The sequence below is a fragment of the Hyaena hyaena genome, unplaced genomic scaffold, assembly GCF_003009895.1.
Source record: "Hyaena hyaena isolate Hyena2069 unplaced genomic scaffold, ASM300989v1 scaffold_775, whole genome shotgun sequence".
In the NCBI taxonomy this organism is placed as follows: domain Eukaryota; kingdom Metazoa; phylum Chordata; class Mammalia; order Carnivora; family Hyaenidae; genus Hyaena; species Hyaena hyaena.
The window spans coordinates 95507-116698 of NW_024081400.1; the positions used below are offsets into that span (position 1 = coordinate 95507).

A 21192-nucleotide genomic window follows, 5' to 3' on the forward strand; every position below is an offset into this window, starting at 1 on the left:
GTCTCAGAAATAAAGAAAACATTAAAAAAAGTGGGGGTAGTGTCTCTTTTGTGTGACAAAAGACTTAGAAGCCTAAGAACCAATAAGGTGTAAGGAGGGAACTCTTGGCGGACCCTGACTTATACTAGCAACAAACACAAACAAAAACCCTGAGAAAAGGATATTTTTGAGGCAACCAGGGAAATCAGTGTTAATTCTCCGAGGCGAGCGGACAATATTGTAGTTATAGAAGAAAACGTCCATATTTTTCAAAGATGCGTACTGAAGCCTGTAGAGGGAAATATCACGGTCACCGGGATTTGCTTCAAAGCAAGGAAAACAAGAAAAAAGAAGTAAATATGAGCAAATGTGGCAAAATTGTTAAGTTCGGGGGACAGGAACAGAGAGGTTCACTGTACTATAAGAGTACTATTCACTGTTCTGCTTAGTGAAAATTCCATCGTGGGTCATTTTTATAGTCAAACGGTACTCTGGGCAGCTGACCAGCGTGGCCGACTGATGAACACTGATCCCCGTCTGCGCCCGTGGACAGCAGGCCGACTGCTGTGACCCCAAACCAGTCACGGGACAGCTACGGCCAATTTCAAAGCTTGTGTCTTTACCTATAAAATGGGCACGCTACCAGTCCCTGCCCCGTGGGACTGCCCTGCGGATGTGATGGATTAGCGTGTGACGCGCCTGGGACCCGCCTTGCACTCAGACGGCAAGGGTTCACATGAGACCCGTGTCAGGTTATTGCTCAGCTCACTGGGTCACTGAGCAGGTCAAAGGAGGCAACTCAGGTAACGTGCTCAGCCAGCGCTCTGCATGTGGGGGACACGCAGCAAATGGTGGCTCGGAAAGCCGGCTTCGGGGACCGAAAGCCACTTTGTTAGCAGTGCTCCGTCAATTCACGGGATTCTCAAAACTCCCCTAGAGGTTAGTACTCTTCCCGTTTCATGAATGCGGACTCAGGAAGACCTGGCTAACTCTTGAACCCAGAGCTGAATGGCTGTGAAACCCGGTTCCGTCCCGTCAGCTCTCTGAGCTTCCTCGCTTCCATCTGGGATCAACCCCCCCCCCGCCCCCACCAAACCCAAGTGACCTCAGTGAGACACTGTCCCCGGGCAAAGGAGCTGAGAACCCGCTCTGCAGGGCCCCCCGCACAGACGTCTATGTCAGGGAAGGCAGCCCCAAGGCCCAGGAAGGCCATGGCCCCTCTGCGCGCGTGTCCACAGGCGTAGTCTCTGCTCCCTCCTCAGCCCACAGGTTAGTGTGCGGTAAGAGGGACTTGCTGCAAAGAGGAGACTGTGGGGGAGAGAAACAGGCCCTCAGCAATGCACAGGGCCGACGCGGGGAATGTGGGACGCGGCGGCAGTGTGGCGGCCGCGGTGGGCGGGGCGGCGGACGTGGTGGCCGCAGCAGGGGTGATGGTGCCGGTGATGATGGTGGTAGCAGAACCCAAGACTGAACAGCATCGACCCCCAGAGCCCGGGATCGCGCCCCACTCTCCCCCAGTGGTGGAAAACTAAGACTAATGGACAGTGTTTCCAGGAACCCAAACCAACACAATGTGGCTGCACTACTAATCAGCTCTGTGTCCTCTGGGCAACGATGCGAGCACCAGCAGTTACGTTACCAGACCTGGCCGGTCAGCAGTAATGGCAGGTACCGTTTACGGTACAACGCACTACAATGGACCAAGTTCTCTGTCATGTCCCTTATTACCTTGAAAATGTAACTGCTTACTGTCCCCATTGTAAAGATGAAGACCCCCAGGGCTCAAGGGCTTACGGGAGCTAGTCATACCTACAAAGCCAGTAGGTGGTGAAACTGTAATTCAAACCCAGGTCCCTCCGGATCGAACACCCAGTGCTTACAGGCACACCAAGGGATTCTCAAACCACGGAGCTGCCTTGGGGACCTTTTCTTATCTGTGAAAATAATTGGACTGGATCAATGGTTCTCAGTTTCTTTGTCTCCTCTTCAAAGGACCTGGGTCCCACCAGCACAGGTATAAAAAGCCCGTTCTTGCTTAGAAACGCTGTCCTAAATCTCCAGGCAGTAGGTTCTTTCACGTATCATTTCCAGCACGCTGTTGAGAACACACAAAATGGCCATTTTCATGCTGGTACCATTACCAGAAAGCGGCGCTAGCTGGGTAACCAGCATGCAGGTATTTTTTAGCCACCTGGGGCAGAACTTCTGGACGCATCAATCTTCAAAAGCCCTCTGGGCCCAGCGCAGTCAGCTCCGCGGGTAAAGGGCTGCTCTCCACAATGACCAGGGGGCTGGGCGCCTTCCCCACACGGGCCGATTTCTTGCCGCACTGTTTGCAGGTCACTGTTACCTGTTCCCTCCTCCGCATCCCCAGTGACTGGCAGCTTCTCTGCGCGTGGATGTCACACGGGGAGCACCTGGCGGGCCTCAGTCTTGCCTCCTAAGTGCTGCGCCCTTCTCTGACTCTCTGATGCTGAGGTAGAGGCTGACACGAAGCAAGCCTCCCCACATTCCAGAGAAGTGCCCGCTGGCCTCTCGGAGAGCTAGGCAGTCAAGAGCTCTCCCAACAAGACGCACTGCTCGCTCACCACGCGGCTGGCAGTCCCTCCACCCCGGAGTCACGGGGCCACTCCTCTGAGAACACGGAGGGGAGGCAGCCCTTCCCGCCACACGCCCTCCAACCCCCTTTGGGACCCGGCTTCCCCCGCACCCCTCAGGGACACGCTCTGAATTCTCCTCCTCCCAGAAGTGTGATGGAGTCACTGACTCTCAAACCACCCATGTTGTCTTTGAGGAAACTTCTTGGAAGCGTGGCCTACACCTGTTTCCTGCACTTCCTGCATCCACCACGGCCCCTACCCCACGGGGAGCGCAGCTTCAGTTCCCACGGCAACGCCCGGAAAGGCACATTCTGCATAACTCACGAGTCCTTCACAATGCGATCCGCAGGCCCCGCCTCCAGCCCTCCCTGGCCCACAGCATCTGGCACCATTGACCACACTCTCTGGAACTTTTCTTCCAAGCTGATGTGAGAGGCTGCCTGGCATGGTGGGAACAGCAGAGACTTCAGCGCTCTGACTCCATCCATCAGCTACATGGCTTCTGACAGCTCATTTAACCTGATTCCCAGTTTCTTCATTTATAAAATGTATAATATAATCCACCTTGCAGGGTTGCTGCGAGGATTAGCGATAATTTATGTAAGAGAGCCTGGCACAGAGCAGATGCTCATGACATCGCGGTGGCCGTCATCTTGTGGGACACAGAACTCCACGTCTGACACCTTCAATCATCCGCTGCCCCTCTCCACTTCGCATGTGCAGGTCTAGAATTAAACTCACGACCTTCCCCAAGCGTCCTGGCTCACTTGAATTTCTTCTCTTTCTCTTAATGGCACCATTACTCTTCCGGACATTCAAGCTCAAGTCTTTCTCCAGCGACAGCTCTTCAGGAACTCCCAGTGCTGTCCTAGTGGAAGGCCACACCGTGAGCCACTCATCCGGGGTCCTTCATGATGTGACCCTAACCTCTTTGAACAGTTTTCCTGCCCACTGCCCACCGTCATGTGGCCTCCGTCCAGAGCCCCACCCTCTTCATGCCCCGCCCTGCGGCTGCCCACTCCATTCGGCTCATTCTCCAAACACAGCTTCCGCCCAGAAGCCCGGCCCAGACCCTGCACCGCGTCCCCGTTTCCTGCCTGCGCATACACACTTTCCTCGCGTTCTTGCTGCAAACATCCGCTAGGCACCCCTTCCATGCCAAACGCTGCATCCCCGGCCCTTGGGGATGAGTCAACCCTGATGAATCAGACCAGTGAGGGATTTGCTTCTGGACCTTCACAGTCTAGAAGTGGAAACAGCCACGAGACGGCGTGGCAAGTGCTAGAAAACACGTGGACGCAGGGCCTAGGAACGTGCGGCGGGTAGGGGGGAGGCCTGCCCTCCTCCGCTGCATCGGACTTTGTATGAAGTAGAAGTACTAGCAGAAAGGTGCAAAACCTCCCAGCACAGCCTGATAAATTCGCACAGTCGAACCCCCCTGCGAACCAGCACCCACATCAAGGAAGGGAGCTTTACCCCACTGCACAAGCCCCCCACATGGCCTCTTCCTCACCACTCCCCCCAAAGGGAACCAAGTGCCTGCCTCCGGACACCAGACGAGTTCCGCGGTGATCGAACTCCACGTAACAGGTCCGCCCAACATCTTCGTGCTCCCGGGGTGGCCCCTCTGAGTCGTGTCTGGCTGAGGCTCACCAGCGTCGCGGCCGTGGCCACAGCATGCTGGGTCACAGGCCTGCCCGGGCTCCCGCTGCGACGACCACTGCGACTGACCTGTCCCCCTGGTGACAGCCTGGAGTGATCGTGGAGGACTCTGCCATGATCGTTCTACAGTTTTTGCTTGGTTTTTCGTGGAACCCGTGGACACGCTTCCGTGGGGCACAGGACTGCCAGGTGCCAGGGTGTGCCTGTGTTCAGCTTTAGCGGACGATGGATGAGAGCTTTCCAAGGTGGCTTCGCCAGCGAACGGCGCTGCCAGTCGCGGGAGGGCTTGGGTCACCCGCAGCCCGGCCAGCACGCGCTCCCGTGTCAGCCGTGCTGAGTGTGCCTCGTGGCCATAACTGCGTTTCCTCGACACGTGTGAGGCCGGGCCTTTTCCACATGTCCCCGACCAGGACATGCCACGTAAAGCAGCAGAATTCTCCATACTTAACTCCTCTTCCTCTTGCACCCTAGAGCAGCTCCCATTTTCCTGAACAGACCCCGACACCCCCGGGGACCCCAGGCAGGGGGCTGTTTAGTGCTGTCACGGAGAGAGCCGCCGGCTTGGCAGGATCACGGGGTAGCGGCTCCTTATGAAAAGAAAGCCAGAGAAGGGACATGGGTGTGCCCGGCGGGAGCAGGATCGGAGACCTACATCCTGGGGGAAGGGCCTGGACGCGGGGAGCACACTCCCATTCTGCAGGTCTGGCCTCTCTCCCTGCCTCCGGCTGCGAAGCTGGACCCCCAGACGCCCTCCCCACCCGGCAGGCCTGGTCGCGGGAGGCCGGCTCTCGGCACCCTCCCGTGTGCGGCCCCCGTCCTCCGCGTGTCCCTCCCTCCCGAGCCGTGCCCGCCGTGATGTCGTGAGGTGGGAGCGACAGCCTCCAGGGCCGGCCCTGGACGCTTCGCAGAACTCAACAAATGTGGGATTAACGGACGGCTGCGCATTTACTAAAGAGGAGACAAGGGACAGAAACGACGTGAAAGAGAATGGGACACTTGGAACGTCAGACACCCGTACGCAGATGACCGCTCGACCTCCAAACAACCGGCAGGTTGGCCTTAAAATTCCCGTTTCGAAGGTAAGAAAGCTGAGGCTGTAGAACTTAAATCGCTTGCTCAGAGTCAGAAGGCTGGTGAGTTCCTGAGGTGGAAGGAGGACTCCGTCACCAGCTTGCTCCCCACTCACCGGCGCCTGGCCCCGTGGCAGAGGGCAGGGGACGCACCTGCGGCCAGCCAGGGCCATCAGCTCAGTGGCCGTCAGGTCTCCTTCAGAGCCACCCGCATGCAGACTTCCACCAGAAGACAGCAGACGGGCTGGGTCTCACGGGACCCAGGTCACCCTTAGCCCCGAGGTAAGTGAAACCAGGTGGAGCACAGGTGAAGCCCACAGCCAGCACCATTTCCCACCGGAAACCAGACGGGCAGCTGAGCAAAGGCTCCGGGAGGCCGGACAAGGTGGCAGCAGGTTCAGCAGCGCAACTAGAGGTGGTGGACGGCTTCACCTTCCTGGACATGGAAAATGGCCCTCCTGACACTGTCGGGCACGTGGGAGACACCCAGGCATGAGCAGCACGTGGTCTCCATGCTGCTTTGCACAGAGCCTCGCCTACTCCTCTGCCTAGGGAAGGACAGACAGGGGCCGTGGTGGGCATCGGAGAAGAGCCCAGTGAAGCCCAGGAAGGAGACTTCTGCACCCCAGAGAGCAGCCCAGCGTCGATGATAAAATCAACCTCGGGACGCCTGGATGGCTCAGTCGGTTAAGCATCCAACTTCGGCTCAGGTCATGATCTCCCAGTTCGTGGGTTCGAGCCCTGCATTGGGCTCTGTGCTGACAGCTCAGAGCCTGGAGCCTGTTTCGGATTCTGTGTCTCCCTCTCTCTGACCCTCCCCTGCTCACACTGTCTCTCTCTCAGAAATTAAAAAAAAAAAAAAAAAAAATCCAGATCCGAAGCAGGAAGACTCGGAAGAGAACCAACACCATGGTGCGCTAGAGAGAGGCACCCAGCATATGCCAGCACCTTTCAGACGTTACCCCCTCTAACGCTGCCATCAACAGCCAGAGGGAGGCGTCACTACCTCCATCCTACACATGAAGAGACTGGGATGCGAGGAGGCACAGTGTGACTGCGCAGGGCAGTGACACAGAGCTGCGGGGGGGGCCCAGGCCCACGGTGAGGGCACATGGCCCACTTCCCCACTGTGTGTGAACACCGCGTCCAGGGCGGGCCTCCAGGTGCCCCCGAGGCCCCCACCAGACCCCTGCACCCCCAGCGGCTCACTGCTCTCCGTGATGAAAGGAAAAAACACTCCTCACTTAGATCCCACAGTGTGGGCGTGAGGAACAATTACTCAGAAAGATTAGAAAGCATAGGAGCCCTACAAAATAGGATTTCCACACTCAAGAATAATCGTCTAGGGAATAAATACTGCACTACAAAGGGGTCGGGACGTCCCATCCTCCTTGAAAAGGAGTCTGGATTCGGGGCAGGATTTCCCTACTTGCCAGTCACAACGGGCCAGCACTAGAGAACGGGGTCCTGCAGGCGAAGGGGCAGCAGGCTTCCGGCCGAGAGGCCGGCGGACACAGCACGAACCCGCCCCACGAGCCCGGGGCCTCTGTGTCCCCCCCATCCCAACCTCCTCTGGCCCTGGACCACGCTCCCAACAATGCTGGGTGGTCGAGGGTGAGTCAGCAGCTGCTCCAAGCTTCCCCCCTGAACAGGTTTCCACCGTCAATTTCTAAACTTAAGAGGAAATGGGAAAAGAAAAGAAAGAAGCCTGCTGATTGGAAGGCCCTTGAGCTGTGTGTGCAGAAGCTGAAAATGTCAAGGTCTGAGAGTATTCGACAAATGAAAGCAGAATTATATAAAAGCAACAGCTAATAAAAAAGATTGTCGGATGCTGAGTTCTTCATCTTCCCAGCCATTACGGGAATAAAATTATCCACGGAGAAGATGGGAAGCCTTTCTCAAGAGGGGTACAATTAAGCCCTAGGATCGGGCCTCTTTGCTCCCCCTTCTCCGGCGCCCCTCTTCCACCTCCAGCCAAATCTCTAGTTCCCGGGGCACGGGAGGTGCTTTCCTCTTGTACAGTAGCACCAGCAAAATGCTAGTGTTTAAGAGTCAGACGGGTGATCATGTTTTTGCACCTCCTTCTGGAAGCATCTGATAACTTCGCAATCGTGCAGGAAAACCTCATATTAGAAAGAGCCCCCATCTGCGTAAGTACCGAGTCTGAACTGCAGGAGGAGTGGGGAAGAACAGACGAGGAGGAAGGGAGCGTCCAGGATTTACTTCCCTTTCGGGGGCAGAGACGGGGCTGAGGGCGGGGAACCCGGGGGGGATGGGAAGGGAAGGGAGAGCGTCACGGGGAAAGCAGATGGGAGACAGAGGCGGCCGCCCTGCAGCCCCAGCAGACACGCGCACGTTTCCAGGAGCCGAACCCTGAGGGGGAAACGCGAGCGGAGCGGCACACATCACACAAACAGTCGGCGCTCACGGACGTCCGGCCGACGGTGATCATCAGAGCCGCGGCAGGACCCCCAGTCACAGCGCTGGTCGGCACAGCTACCGCCCACGCTGGGCCGGCTGTCCAGGAAGCCTCCGCTGGTCCTCGGGGCCGCGTCACAATTCCCGCCACCCCTTCGCTCCCTGCAGGGGTGACAGGGGCGTCCTGCCCCCACGGGGCCGCGCCTCTGCCAGCCCCGGGGTGCCACCCACAGGAGAAAAGCCCGACGGAAATCAAGCCCCTCCAGCAAACTGTCAGTTTCAAAGCTCCAAACCGTGACCAACGATTCTCGAAGATCTGCCTACAGTGAGCTGACGGCTCAGGTCGCCCGGCGCGCTGTCTCCGGCAGGAGGAAGAATATCGTGTTTAAACCTCCCAACCAGCTCCCTGCCATGATTTAAGCCGTTCGAAAAATCTGTCCTGATCAACTAATTAAGCCCCCCCTACACACACACAAAAGTAAGCACGTTACCAAATGAATTTTCAAGAGTCGCTGGAGGCTTTAGCAACAAACAGAGGAATGATGAGGTCTTTGAATCTCGCTCATTTCAAAGGCTTATCCCCAGAAAAGTGGGGAGCATGTAGTCAGGGTGCACTCTGATCTCCCCGACTCCCAGGAGAAAATCAATATTACAACTTTAATATATTTGTACAGCACGGCTTCACGGTATTATTCTTTTTATCCAGTGCAGCTTAACTCGAGTGAGAGAGGTAGGCTGGGGCCCAGCACCGCCCTGTGGCAGGAGAGAGGTTTTTCTGGAGCTGAACGACGGCGCGGCCGGCCGCATTCACCAAACGCGGGCCGATTAAACACCGCTGGTCTCTGTGAATGCACCTTGCAGAAGGGCTGGGGGTGAGGGAGCGCGTGTCAGCAGCGGCGCCAGTCACGGGGGGGCGAGTGATCCCCTGGGCCTCCCAGGACCTGGCTCCCAAAGGCGGCTGCCGTGGGCCTTACCTTCTTCTCGATGCGTCCCAGCTGCTCCCTGTAGAAGGCGTCCCGCCGCCTCAGCTCTGCCTCCCGGCTCTCCAGCTCCCTGGCCTGGTTGGAAGAGAACAAAGCCCACGTTAGCCGGCGGCAGCCGGGCTGAGCCGTGGGGAGAAGCCAAGGGGGCAAGCAGCGGCGATGGGGACTTGAAAACCTGCGCTTCGCTGGACCGCTGACACCCCCCGTGCTGGGTTTCCTCCCGGGACTTCAGGGTGGGCGCTGCTCCGGCCCTTCCAGAGGACAAGCACTAACATGTACTGAGTGCCGACTATGTGCCGGCTGCCAGTCCAAGTGCTTCCCCCAGACCCTCCCCTGGGGCCCCCACAGCACCTCTAAACGGGAGGCTGAGTTGCTACGCTGCCCCTGGAGGTGAATACATGAAGGGCCTAAGTGACTGTCCCAGCCCACAGCTCTGAGGCAGGACCTGGGATTTGAGCCCCGGCAGGTAGACGCCTGACCGCAAGCAGCGCTGCCTCAAGGCCACATAGCCTGGAAGGGCCAGGGCTGTGCCCTGGCCACCGAGTTCTCACCGCCGGCACCAGACCACGCCACTGACTCGCACACGAGCTCTCGGAGGCGGGGTGCCAGAGCACCCCTCTTCTGGCGAGGCCAACGCCCTGCTTCGGGGCTCAGGGTCTGAAAGGTGAGCAGTATCAGGAGCCCGGGGCCCTAGAGCCGGAGAGGACGGCTGCTCCCTCCACCACCTGAGGCGGAACATAGAACTGCCGGTGCACATGGCCGAGGACCCTCCCTCGAGGTCACAGCGCAGGAGCCGCCGACCGGGGGCTGAACCCGCCCCACTCTTGGCCAGCTGGGTGGTCCAGTTCGAGCTCCCTCGGGTGCAATACGTAAATCTGCAACACAAGTGCCTGTCCCACGGGACCGTGGCGACGGTCAGAGGAAGCCCTCAGAGCCGTGGGCAGGGCCACAGCAGGCCTCCACCAAGGGACACCTGCATCACGGCCATCTCCTCCTGCCGGGGACAGCCAGGGCCGTGTCGCCTCTCAGGGCGTCTGCGGCACGAGGCCCCACAGCCTGCCCCACCCGAGATCCGAGAACCCCAAAGGGCTGGCTCGCGCTCGGGCTATGTGCCCCATGTAAGGGACCCAGTGCGCTCCAGCACCCTCGGGCTCCTGGGCCACTTAATCACCACGACCCCGAGAGCACACAGCCGGTCAACGACAGAGGAAACCACGGACCTGAGGCGGCGGTGACTCCGCATCCTGAGCTGCTTCCTGCAAACCATGCTGTGGCATCAGCGCATGGGTGTGAACTGTGCAAAAGCACCGACCGGGACCATTTCCTCGGCAAGCTTCTCCCAGACGTGAGAACGTTCTAAAGCCCAGCAGGGGGTCAGCAACGTGGAGCTGACCACAGGGCAGCGACAGCAGCTGAGCAAAGGTCCCGGTTTGGAGGACCTGGCCGCGCCCCGGGGAATGCCGGCTGGCTTGGCGTGGCGACGGGCTCAGCCCTGAGAGTCGCACTGCACCGCGGGCTCCGCCACTGAGTGGCCCACAAGCTGGAGCATTTGCGATCCTTTCCTTGGGTATGTCCCCCTCACCTGGAGGTGGAGAACAGAGTAGAAGCTTGGCTCCTGAGGCTGCTGGGGAATAACTGAAATACCAAGGCTTCTGGAATGCGTGTGGAATGCCAACACTTCAGAGAAGCTAAATACAAACAGTGAAGACTGAATGCTGAGGATTTCTCGCAGATTTCTCAAAGCCCGACGCTGAGGCGGGGTCCCAGGAACCCCGCACGATGAAGCGGTGCTGGGCCACCGCAGCCCCCGGGGCCCAGAGCATCGGCTGGCCGGGTACAGCCAGAAAAGCTGGCGTGACACAATGAAGCAGCCAGTACGGGAGTATCTCCCGGGGCCCCCAACAGTCCCTGCCAGCCTGGAGGACACCCGAAAGCAAACTGCCACAGGCTCTTCTGCCGCCATTCACTTACGGGGCGGGGGGGGGAAGGGGGCCCGCGGGGGGGCAGGCAGGTGGGGGGGCGGGCAGGCGGGGCTGCCCCTGCAGGTGTCTGTCGACCCTCCCTCCCACCCACACCTCAGGATGCCTCCTCTGGGCAGCGGCTCTAGAACACTCAGCTCTGGCTCCTGGGCCTGGACCAGACGGATATCTAGGTCGGATGTGGGATGCAGGGCTAAGGCTCCAGGCAAAGCTCCCCAACATGGAGGCCTCCTCGGGCCACAGAGTGACCGGTCACACACGTGAGGAGCCACTGAGGACACAGAGGTCTCCTTTCATGGCCATGTCAATCTGCAGCACCGCGAAGCTGATGCCGAGTGAGGAAGGGACTAACTGCTCAGAGAGCCAGCAGTCTGTCTGCCCCGCTGGAATGGAGGCTCAGCGAGAGGAAGGGCCTTCCTGGTCCAAAGCCTTGGCCTCCACCACCGGGAGCCAGCAACGTGGCTAGCTCACTTCCTCCACCCCGTCCTGGGATTTATAAGGACAATGGACAGGAGGAGGTGACATGTGAAAAGGGCTGCGGAAAACACACGCGGTACAAACGCCGGGCTGTCAGTGCCTGGCCCGGGGCAGGGACCCACTTGGCTTTGATGAATGAAGGAGGGAGTCAGACACTGGTCGCTGTCCATGGCTGCTTCCAGCCGACGCGTGCCTCCCAGCACTCACGAGAGGCCGTGCCGCAGGCCCCTCGCAGCATGGCCGTGGAATTGAGGAGGCCCGGGCAGGTTTCAGTGACTGATCCGGTAATTTATCAGAACATTATTGAGTGCCTACCATGTGACAGACACTATCGCAAAGGGGTTGTGGATGCAAAAGGGAAATGAGAGTCTCTGTTCTCATGAAGCTTAGATCCCAGTGGGAGAGACAAATGTGTGCACAGAGAAATGAGATAATTTTAGAGAGAGAAATATGCTGGGGAGGCCACAGGCAGAGTAACTTGTGGGGTAGCGGGTTGTGATTTTCTCTAAGGAGATTTCCAAGCCTGTCTTCTCAGAAAAAAATACTGAGTAAAGTACGCGGTCTCCAATACAAAGGCAAAATATCACCATTATGAAGATCTACTTGGTGGATTACAGGCTTTGAATGGGGAATTGAAAAGAATCTTCAGTGATTTAGTCAAGGACTTCCTCCAGTCAAGAGAGTGCAGTGAGTTCACACTTTGATGCATCTTCCCTGCTCTAAACACATAGTAAGAACAGATCAAATATAAGAATAGGAGACCAAAAAGGCACGGCCAGGTTCAAAACCAAAATTAAAACGTCTAGCAGAGCAGGAATGCAAAGCAGCAGGTGAGGCTGGAGCCGCAGGCCTGCTGGGCTCGGGCTCTGGAGTCAGCAGAGGCAGAGAACAAGGCCTGCCCCAACCGGGCGGGGGACCCGAGCCAGGCTTGCCACCTGCAACCCAGGGCTCTCCCACACCAAGAAGCTGATGCCAAAAAAGGTCCTGAAGCCCCCCCTGCAGGGCTGAGGTTCAGCCCACAGGCCACAGCTCGGGTCCACTCACCCCTAGCCGGGTCCCCGCGCGGCACACCACTAGCACCACCACGAAGGTCACAATCACACCTGCCCCTGCATCCAGGCGCAGCTGTAGGCCATGAGAAACATACTAGGCGGGGAGAGACGGAAATGGGAGCCGAAACAAAGCAAAGCAAAGCAAAACAAGACAAAAAAATCAAACTTTCTACTCAATGAGCCTGCAGGGGCGCCTGGGTAACTCAGTCAGGTAAGTGTTCAACTGTGGCTCAGGCCATGATCTCACAGTTCGCGGGTTCGAGCCCCGCGTCGGGCTCTGTGCTGACAGCTCGGAGCCTGGAGCCTGCTTTGGATTCTGTGTCTCCCTCTCTCTCTGCCCCTCTCCTTTTCTGTGCGCTCTCTCATTCTCTCTCTCAAAATAAATAAACATTTAAAAAAATTTTTTTAATGAGCCTGCAAACCAAATCCCAAATACATGAAGAAATACGACGCTTAGAAAGGCTACCAATAAAATGAGCAATTGGAATATGAAGTCACTCCAGAGGAAATGACTTTTATGGGACTTTACAACAAAGGATTTTCTCAAACTTTTTATTATGCAAAAATTTAAACATGAGACTGAATAATTTAATAAAACCCCAGATAGCCATCACCAAGCTTAAAAATTTATAAACTAAAAGAAATCGTGTTTTACCTATAATCCCCCACCCTCTCACTACCCCCAAATTTCTTACAACAGGTCATTTCATCTGCACATACTTCAATATACTTCTCTAAAACACAAGGAATTTTATTTTTCCTACACTTAACCACAGTACCATTGTATACCCCCCAAACGAATTCCTTAACATCACCAAATATTCAGACAGTGCTCTAATCTTCAATTGATAAAGGATTTTTAAAATGCATGTTTAAGATACTCAAAAGATAAATGAACTTCTTGGGGCACCTGGGTGGCTCAGCCGGTTGGGTGGGTGACTTTGGCTCAAGTCATGATCTCATGGTTCATGAGTTTGAGCCCTGAGTTGGGCTCTGTATTGACGGCTCAGAGCCTGGAGCCTGCTTTGGATTCTGTGTCTCCCTCTCTCTCTGACCCTCCTCCACTCGCCTTGTCTCCCTCTCTCTCTCAAAAATAAATAAACATTAAAAAATTGTTTTAAGATAAATGAACTTCTAATTGAAAAAGAAGAAATTATGAATCTGGAACTGGAAAACCCCCAAACAGGTAAATATTACAAACTTAAATTCCTTCAAAATAAAAAATAATATAGATAAGACAAACCCTAAGTGGAGGGCAGTAAAGCGGAAATAAGCAAACTGGAATGTAGCACAGTGATGTGATCCAAACACAAAGATAAAAAGTATGAAAGAGGAGCCGAAAAACTTGGAAGACAGACTGACAGACTCCAAGAACGATTTCAGAAGAAGAGCCCAAAAGGGACGGCAGAGGAAGAGGTGGTGAAGGAAGAGAAGGGAGGGAAAGGAGAGGAAGGAGGAAGATGGATGTTAGAGCAGAGGTAAGGGAGGGTGGGGGAGGGGAGCAAGATGTGGCAATAAGGAGAAAACGGTGGGGGGGGGGGAGGAGGAGAAGAGGATGTGAACAAAAAATCCCAAATTAAATTAAAGAAATATGTATGTCAGCTATCACAACAAATATGTGGTCGACAGCTTCTTAGATGGTCCCCGATGATCCCACGTCCCGACACTCATGTCTCTGTGTGATGCCCTACCCTCAAGTGTGGGCTGCACCTAGTAACAAACTTTTTCAAATGAATAGAATATGGCAAAAGTGATAGAATGTCCCTTTCCAGCTGCAAAAGACAGTGATTTCTGTCTTGCTCGCCCTCTCCCTCTCGCTCACACTGAAGAAGCAAGCTTCTGTATCATGAGTTGTCCTATGGAGACACTCACACAGTGAGGAACCGAGGGAGGCCTCCGGCCAACAGCCAGTGAGGAACGAAATCCTGCTAACAGGTGCACAAGGGCATGGACACAGAGCCACCCTGAGCCGAGCCCCCTGGTGAGACTGCAGCCCCGAGACGGGGGCACCCGGCCGAGCCCCCCAGCGAGGCTGCAGCCCCGAGACGGGGGCACCCAGGTGAGCTGTGCCCAGGTCCCAGATCCACACTCTGTGAGTCAGTAAGTATTTCTTGGTTTACACCACTAAGTTTGGGTTTCTTATTTAGGAATAGATAACTAATACAGAACATGAACTGATCAACCTCACCCTTAAAAAGATTCTTACTTTGGATAAAAGAAAGAAGAAAATCTAACTACATGACATTATAAGACACTTGAGCCCCCATACGAATGATCTTATAGAACAAAAGAAAACCCTGCATGGCATATATACTACAGGGTCTACTAATTTATTTACACAAAAGGTTGAGCATTCAATCAAGTGTAAACACACGCACGCACACACACATGAAAATAATGCTTTTCAAAAGGAGATGGGCACTATCTGGGCTCCATCATTTATGATAATAAAGAAGCTATTAATATTATTGAGGATTCCTTGCATGTGACAAATTGATTCTATCCTGCTACTTTTAAGATTCTTTGACTCTAGTGTTTGATGGTTTATGATGTGTCCAGGTATGAATCCTTTTGAAGATCTCCCGTGCACAGCCCTACACATTCATCTGACCTTCTAGATTCCCAGGAATATGCTGAAGCTTTTCAAAACCTTCTTTGAACATCTTGGTATCTAGCTTTAAAAAAAATACTGGTGGTATTTTGACGGGGATTATGTTAAATGTGTAGATCACACTGGGTACTACAGACATTTGAACAATGTTCTCCCAATTCATGACCATGAAATATCTTTCCATTTCTTTGTGTCATCTTGAGTTTCTTTCATAAATGTTTTATATTTTCAGAGTACAGATTTTTTTTTACCTCTTTGGTTAAGTTTATTCCTAGGAATTTTATTATTTTTGATATAATTGCAAATGGGACTGTTTTCTTCATTTCTCTTTCTGCTGCTTCGTTATTGGTTTATAGACACACAACAGATTTCTGTATATTGATTTTATATCCTGTGACCTTACTGAATTCATTTGTCAGTTCTAGTAGCTTTTGGTGGAGTCTTTAGGTTTTGTTTGTTTTGGTTTTGCCTTTTTTTTTTTTTTTTAAGGAATCTCTACACCCAACGTGGGACTCGAACTTACAAACCGGAGATCAAGAGACACAAGCCCTACTGACTGAGCCAACCAAGTGCCCCTAGGGTTTTCTATATAGAGTATCATGTCATCTGCAAATAGTGAAAATTTTACTTCTTCTTTACCGACTTGGATACCTTTTATTTCTTTTTCTTGTCTGATTACTGCAGCTACGACCTCCAGTACTTGCCTTGTCCCTCATTAAGGGGAAAGTTCTCACATCTTCACCACTGAGCATGATGCTACTGTGGGTAGTTTTTCTTTTATTCACCTTTTGTGTTACCCTACTGATTTCCCAAACTGTTATCCACGCCCTCAAGCAGTCAGAATGGTTTGTTTTTATTTTTTTTTTTAATGTTCTATTTATTTCTGAGAGAGAGACAGTGTGAGCAGGTGAGGGTCAGAGACAGAGGGAAACACAGAATCTGAAACAGGCTCCAGGCTCTGAGCTAGCTGTCAGCACAGAGCCCGATGCGGGGCTTGAACCCACGAACCATAAGATTATGACCTGAGCCAAAGTCGGACGCTCAACCGACTGAGACACCCGGGCACCCCAAGCAGTCATAATGTTTAACAATTGTTTCTGATTGTTTTTGAAAAATGCCTTCCAGAAAAAGGCTGTTTCCACTGAGCAACCTCTGAGTCAGGTCAAGTGGAGTCAGCTTTGCATGTGGGGTCTCCCCGGAACCACCAGACAGGAAAAATAATGCCCTTTCTAGGCAGGGGACTTTGAAGAACTCCAATACTTCTGTGCCCTGTCCAGTGGCTCCCAGGCTGCTAGCTTTTACCGTGACTGGGGCTGTTGGTTTTCAAAGTTTACTGCTTAGGTGGGGGAACGGAGGATGGGAACGAGACCATTTAAAATTCCATAAAATTCACTGTCCTAACAGAGTCACCATTTTCCTTGAACAAATACTCCTGGATTGGTGCAAGTCTTTGGTTTTATTTCAAAGTTCTGGGGGGAAAAATAGAGCATTTTCATTGCTTTCGTGGAAGGGAGAATTTTCAGAGGTCCTTCTTTCACCATTTTCACTGACGCTACCCAGTACTATAAAATAGAACCCAATGGAAATGCTAAAAATGAATTTCTAGCATGGTAAGGCATAAAATCACAGGGTTATCAGAAGACTGGACAGAGCTCAGAAACAAGTCTTTAGAAATTATCCAAACTGAAACACAAAGAGACAAAGCATGAAGGAAAGAAAATTGAACAGAGTCCTCAAGATATGTAGGACACTATCAAATGATATACCATACATGGAATTGGAGTCCTGCAAAGACAAGGGGGAAATGGTGCAAAACCATGAAGAGATAAAGACCAAGAACTTTCCAAAATTAATTAAAAACAACAAATAACAGACCTAAGAAGCTCAGAAAAACCCAAGTAGGACGCTTTTCTAAAGTTCTTAAATAATTCCTGAAGTAATGGAATATTTTTTGAACATAGAGTGTCATAAGTTTAAAAAAACAATGTCTAGAGTGACCTCTAAAAAGGTAACAAAAAAAGGTCACAAAAAGCCAATTGAGAGGAGAAAATGGAATTCTTAAAATATACTGATTCATCTCCACCCTCCCCCTCAAAAAACCTACAAGAAACTAGCAACAGAGGAGCGCCTGGGTGGCTCGGTTGGTTAAGCATTCAACTCTTGATCTCAGCTCAGGTCTTGATCTCAGGGTCTTGAGTTCAAGCCCCATGCTGGGCACCACAAAGGGTATGCAGCCTACTTAAAAAAAAAAAAAAAAAAAGTAGCAACAGAGGAACAAAGAACAGATAGAACAAAAAGAAATTAAGTATCAAGATGGTACATTTAAATCCAATCATTTCAATAATCATGTTAAACAGACTTAACCCCCTATGTTAATTTCCTGTGTGCTGGCGTAAGAAATTAACAAAAACTTAGTGGCTTAATACAAATCTATTCTCTTACATTTCTAGAGATCAGAAATATCACATGAGTCTTACTTGGCTAAACTCATGGTGTTGGCAGGGTTGTATCTTTCTGGATGCTCTAGAAAAGAATCAATTTCCTTGCCTTTTCCAGCTTCCAGAGGCTACCTGCATCTCTTGGCTCATGACTCCACATCACCCTGACCTCTGCTTCCATCATACCTCATTCTCTAACTTTCTCTCCTACATCCCTCTTGACCCTCGAGATTACATTGGATCCACTTGGATAATACTGGGTAGCATCCCATCATCTATCCTTAACTTAGTCACATCTGTAAAGTCCCTTTTAACCATGTAAAGGACCATATTCATAGGATCTAGAGACTAAGAAATGAACACCTTCAGGGAGCCACTGTTCTGCCTACCATACTCGCCAGTGAAAGGCAAAACCCTAACTATATGTTATTGATTCAAAAAAATACATTTTAAATATAAAAACACAAACAGATTAAAAAAAAAAGATGGGAAAAAGACTACAAAAATAATAACTACAAGAAAGCTGGTGTAGCTACGTTACAATATCAAATAGAGGGTACCAGAGAGAGGGGAGTTCATAATCATAAAGGAGACAATTATTCAAGAAGAAATAACAATTATAAGTGTGTACACACCTAATAACAAAACTCTCAAATACATAAAAACCTTATAGACTAAAGAAAAATATAAGCAAATCCACACAATTGAAGACTTTAACATCCCTCTCTCAAAACATTGATAGAACTAGACCAAAAAAAAAAAAAAATCAACAGAGATATGAACAATATTATCACCCAACATGACCCAACTGACATTTACAGAATATTCCATGTAACAACTGCAGATACACATTATTCCTTTTTTTAAATAATTTTTTTACATTTACTTATTTTTGAGAGACAGAATGAGACAGAGCATGAGCGGGGGAGGGGCAGAAAGAGAAGGAGACACAGAATCCGAAACAGGCTCCAGGCTCTGAGCCGTCAGCACAGAGCCCGACGCGGGGCTCGAACCCACGCACCGTGGGATCATGACCTGAGCCGAAGTCGGACGCTTACCCACTGAGCCCCCAGGCGCCCCAGAGACACATTATTCCTAAGTGAACATCGAACAGCTAAGAGCACAGACCTTACCTGGACTGCAAGAGACTTAAACAGATGAAATCAAAGTATCCATTATGATCACAGAATTATTAAATCAGAAATTAAGAAGGTAAGATGTCTAGAAAACCCTCGAATGTTTAGAAACTAAACATATTACTCAAGAAGAGACTTGGAAATGACACACATGATGGGATTAGCATATTAGGACTTCAAAATAGCTACAATAAATACTTTCCAGGATTTAAAGGAAAATATGAACCTAATGAGATGACGGGAAACTAATAAAAAGAACCACAGAGAATTTTGAAAGCTGAAATGTAAAATTCTTGGACGCAAAGCCTGAAAAAGTGAGTGCTACCTCAGTGACCAATGGAACAATTTTATTTTATTTTTTTTCTTTTAAATATTTTTATTTATTTCTAGGAGAGAGAGAGAGACAGCGAGCGAGCGTGAGCAGGGAAGGGTCAGAGAGAAAGGAAGATACAGACTCTGAAATAAGCCCCAGGCTCTGAGCTGGCAGTCAGCACAGAGCCCGACGCGGGGCTCGAACCCACGAACCACGAGATCATGACCTAAGCGAAAGTCGGACGCTTAACTGACTAAGCCACCCAGGTGCCCCAGGAATGGAACAATTTTAATATCAATCAGTAACACATATTATAATCGGATTCCTGGGGAAGGGAAAAGGGAAGTAGGTAGTAGGAAAATACCCGAATTATCTGAAGAACAATGAATGAAAAATTTTTAGAGGGGTTAAAAAGTATAAACTTACAGATTCAGTAAGTTTAACTACAAAAGAACCAATACAATGTAATGAGTGCTTTAACAGAAATATACAAAGTGCATATATGTAACTATGATAAGTTTAGAATGCATAATTTTCCTTGATTTACAAAACAAAGCAAATTAAAAAAATTTACCTCAAAGAATTCTGCTGCCCAGACGACTTCACTGATTAAATCTATCAAATATTTAAGGAAGAAATCATACCATTTCCAAGGAGACTTTTTCAGCAAAGAGGGGAGAACGCTGTTCAACTCATTTTATGAGGCTATTGTAATTATCAAAGCAAACCAAACAAGAGCATTACAAGGAAAGAAAGTTACAGACCAGCATTACTTAAGAAAAGAGATGTAAAAATCCTTAACCCCCAAAAATTAGCCTATCAATTCCATCAATATGTAAGAAAAATAACGTGCCAAGAGTCCAAGGTTGCTTTAACACATAAAAACCAATCAACATCCCACGTTAACAAATAAAAGGAGGAAGATCATGGGATCCTATCAAATAGATTCAGGAAAAATATGTGACAAAATAAATACCCATTTATGACAAACCTTCAGTAAACCAGGAATAGGATGAAATTCCCTTAACTCGAAGAGCATGTACAGAAGACCTGCAGGTGATAAAGCTTTTGGTGAAATACTGAATGCTTTTCCCCTAAGAGTGCAAAGAACAAGGTAATAAGGATTTAGAAGATTTGAATAATAAAATTAATGAGACTGATCTAATAAACCTGGTTATTTACATTCTTTTTAGAGCTGAGTGAAACATTTGCAAAAATCAATCACTCTTTTCAGACACACCCACAAAAATAAATGAACAAATTTCAACATATCAATATCATACAGACCACTTCTCTGATGAAAATAGAATTCAATTACAAATCAATAATAAAAAAGACCGTTAAAAATGGGTTTGGTAATATGTCTTCCTAAACATAACTCACAGCCTAAGCGAAAATAACAGAAATTTCCAAATTAAAAGAATGAAAGTTCTACATAAAAAAAAAAACAAAAACCAAGTGTGACATTGTTAGTAAAGTATCTGAGAGGTAAATTAAAGCCTTAAATGCTTTCTCTTAAAAAAAAAAAAAAAGAAAAGAAAAGAGAAACACTGAGACCAAAAAACAAAACAAAACAAAACAAAACTCATTTCGCATACGAATAACACAACTCAGATTCAGTGACCTGCTGCAGGCGGTCCAGATGTAGGGAGACCGCATGAGTCTCCTGGCTCCCAGTTCACCAACCTCACAACATTTTGTGACCACATCAGCCCCTCCTGAACTGTGTGCTCTGATAATGTCAAATCACTTGTTGATCATGAAACTGGATGCCTCTAAGACCACGTATTATAACAGTGCTTCTCAAACATTTAAAGCAAATTTGAATCACCTGGGATTTTGATAAATACAGACTGTGAATTAAAGGCCTGAGATGAGCCCAAGATGACACATTTCTAACAAGCTCCCAAGTAATGTTACTTTGAGTAACAAGGCACTAGATCACACCTATAGGAAGATAAATGATGGTTATAATGACATCTCAAAGACGCTGCAAGATCCATGATGGGTCTAAATTATGAATCACACAACCCTGCCTTTAAATTAATGATAATGTACTCCAATTTTAAAAGATGATACAGGGTAGCAGTTTAAGAGAGAAGGCTTTGGAGGTAGACAAAACTAGATTTGAATACCAGATCCACCACTTCCTACCTAGTGCCTTTGGCCCAGTCAGAACTTGTCTAAAATGGAGTTTCCCAATCTGTACAATGGGGAGATTAATACCACCTATTCCATGAGGTTGCTGTGAAGTCAGACGAGATTACGCACATGAAGCATTAAATGGAGTATATGGTACGCAATAGTTAAAAAAAAAAAAAAAAAAAAGTTTAACAACATTAAACATCCAACCAGAAAAGAAAACACACCTATCCACAACCATAATGGATAACAAGGTTTTCATGTAAAAAAGTAAATCTCAAAGACAAATATAACTTTGAGATGATCTGAGATAATCCCTCTGCACTGCACTG

The 21192-nt window shown here is 50.2% G+C and overlaps 1 protein-coding gene across 1 annotated transcript in view; it reads right to left on the reverse strand.

Moving 5' to 3' along the window:
• The window catches only part of CHCHD6 (coiled-coil-helix-coiled-coil-helix domain containing 6), a 196842-nt gene that overhangs the window by 64883 nt on the left and 110767 nt on the right, over nt 1–21192 (reverse strand). The window contains exon 5 of the mRNA XM_039218532.1: nt 8704–8787. Coding sequence (XP_039074463.1) covers nt 8704–8787 — 84 coding nt within the window. The remainder of the gene's footprint in view (nt 1–8703; nt 8788–21192) is intronic.